Raw genomic sequence first — 2,639 nt, forward strand, 5'->3', positions numbered from 1 at the left:
TCTAGTTCTGTTCTAGTTCTGTTCTAGTTCTGTTCTAGTTCTGTTCTAGTTCTGTTCTAGTTCTATTCTAGTTCTGTTCTAGTTCTGTTTTAGTTCTGTTCTAGTTCTTTTCTTGTTCTGTTCTAGTTCTGTTCTTTGGTTTACGTGGTAGTTCACTACACGCGAACTGTCAAGTAGAATCGAAGAGACTCCGTTTTGACCCTAGTTCTGTTCTAGTTCTGTTCTAGTTCTGTTCTAGTTCTGTTCTAGTTCTGTTCTAGTTCTGTTCTAGTTCCGTTTTAGTTCTGTTCATGTTCCAGTTCTACGGACTTGTTCGCGATTAAATATTTTTTATCATATTTTTTAGCTATTTAATTTAAAGCATTTTCTTGCAAACTTCTTTACTAGATTCTTCTCTTCAAAATAATAGATAATCAATTATTTTTTCTCGGTTGGTGACAATATTTTTGCCAACATTCCCTCATTTACTTTTAAATGAGGCCATTTTTATGGGCATTTTTTTCTTAATATCTCTCTAAATATTGTGTAATATTTAGCAAAAGAAACACAGCGACAATAAAACTAATATATAATATATTGTTTAATATAAAATATAGAAATGAGAAATGTAAAATAAAATAAAAAAATCTGTCATTTAAATGTCTACCTAAACGGAAAACGAGACTTTTTGGCATCTAACAGATTTAGGTGAATGAGATTGTGTCGTTGTTGTTATAGCTGCAATTTTGCTGTCTTTATCTTTTGTTTCTATCATAATTATAAGCCCAACATTTCATTCATTCTTCTTTTCTAAAAATGACTTTGTGAAAAAAGCAAAAAACACTTGTTACCCCATTTAGTTTTTACAAGCGGAAATATTTTTCATTGAATTATACAAAAAAAAAAAACAATATTTTTTTTATAAAATATTTTGAAAAATTTATAATAAAAACCGGCAGCTAAAAAAACATAAATTTATTTATAAAATAGCCCCATAATTTGGGGAATGAATAAGCGATATATATTTTTAAATAATTTAATTTACATCAACAAAGTATTAATTTTTGTTTAATTTGTTTTTTTTTTCTTTATTTCTAGTGTCTGCAGCTTATGTATCCAGTGCGGCAGCTGCCGTTGAGGCGGGCAGTGGTAGCGGACGTCAACGTCATGCTCCACTATATGGTCGTTTTGTAGGTGAAGAAGAGCTTCCTGCTACACATCGCGATGTTATGCATCATGTAAGTTATAAGTTCATTTTTCTATGCTTGACTAAAGACCAGACGGTCAGGCCAGACTGTAATCTAAGACTATAGACTAGACTATATACTAGACTATAGACTAGACTTTAGACTAGACTATAGACTAGACTATAGACTAGACTATAGACTAGACTATAGACTAGACTATATACTAGACTATAGACTAGACTATAGACTAGACTATAGACTAGACTATAGACTAGACTATAGTCTAGTCTATAGTCTAGTCTATAGCCTAGCCTATAGTCTAGTCTATAGTCTAGTCTATAGTCTAGTCTAGACTATAGACTAGACTATAGACTAGACTATAGACTAGAATATGGACTAGTCTATAGACTAGATTATAGACTACATTATAGACTAGATTATAGACTAGATTATAGACTAGATTAAAGACTAGATTATAGACTAGACTATAGGCTAGACTGTAGACTAGACTATAGGCTAGACTATAGACTAGACTATACGCTAGACTATGACTACCATAGTTTTATTTAAACTTCGCTGGAAATCTTAATCTTCTATATAAGATTCTTTAACATTTTGCTGATTTGTTTTTATTTTGATTTTTTGTAATAATTTTATATTATTATTGCTCCTCTTTTTTTAACAGCGATCTAGTCCAACGTCTTCATCAGAGGTGCGCGCCATGCAAGCACGTATACCAACACATTTTCGTGATCCCGCAACGGCGCCGTTAAGAAAATTAAGTGTGGATTTAATCAAGACCTACAAGCATATAAATGAGGTAAGTTTACATTTTTTGTTACATTTTTTTCTACAAGAAAACAGTTTTTAGAACAATTTCATCATTTTTTACTTTGTATTGTAATATACAATAAAATTCGAATCAAAACGAAATAAGTGAACATCAAATGTAAATGTTTAGAACGAAATCAATTTCTATGAGTTGTTATATTGAAGAACAAAAATTTATTTATTTTATACAATTACGATTTAAACGTGCTCTTGCGTGGTTTGTATATTTAGTTTTTGTTAAAAATGGGTCAAGGGCATTTCTAAACTAACGGTCTTCAATTTTATTTAAATTTCTTAGTTTCTTTATTTGTTGTCATTGTCAAGTGAACGACATGTGTCGATTTAATGATATACGGTTTGTGCTGTTTTTTTTTCTTTGTCGTTTTTTTTCTCTATTTTATTCAAATTTTTTAGTTTGTATATCGAAAATAATATACACACAAATAATTGCTCTTTGAACTGGGTTCAGTTCTAGTACAGTTCTAGTTCAGTTCTAGTACAGTTCTAGTTCAGTTCTAGTTCAGTTCTAGTTCAGTTCTAGTTCTGTTCTAGTTCTGTACTAGTTCTGTACTAGTTCTGTTCTAGTTCTGTTCTAGTTCTGTTCTAGTTCTGTTCTAGTTCTGTTCTAGTTCTGTTCTAGTT

The 2,639-nt window shown here is 30.6% G+C and overlaps 1 protein-coding gene across 3 annotated transcripts in view; it reads left to right on the plus strand.

Moving 5' to 3' along the window:
* LOC111688620 (serine/threonine-protein kinase minibrain) overlaps positions 1 to 2,639 on the plus strand; it is a 46,287-nt gene that overhangs the window by 7,456 nt on the left and 36,192 nt on the right. For all 3 annotated transcript variants that reach the window (XM_046947344.1, XM_046947345.1, XM_046947346.1), the window contains exons 2-3: positions 1,078 to 1,217; positions 1,852 to 1,986. In XM_046947344.1, the coding sequence (XP_046803300.1) occupies positions 1,078 to 1,217; positions 1,852 to 1,986 (275 nt within the window). The remainder of the gene's footprint in view (positions 1 to 1,077; positions 1,218 to 1,851; positions 1,987 to 2,639) is intronic.

The sequence above is a fragment of the Lucilia cuprina genome, chromosome 3 (genome assembly GCF_022045245.1).
Source record: "Lucilia cuprina isolate Lc7/37 chromosome 3, ASM2204524v1, whole genome shotgun sequence".
NCBI classification, from domain to species: Eukaryota; Metazoa; Arthropoda; class Insecta; order Diptera; family Calliphoridae; genus Lucilia; species Lucilia cuprina.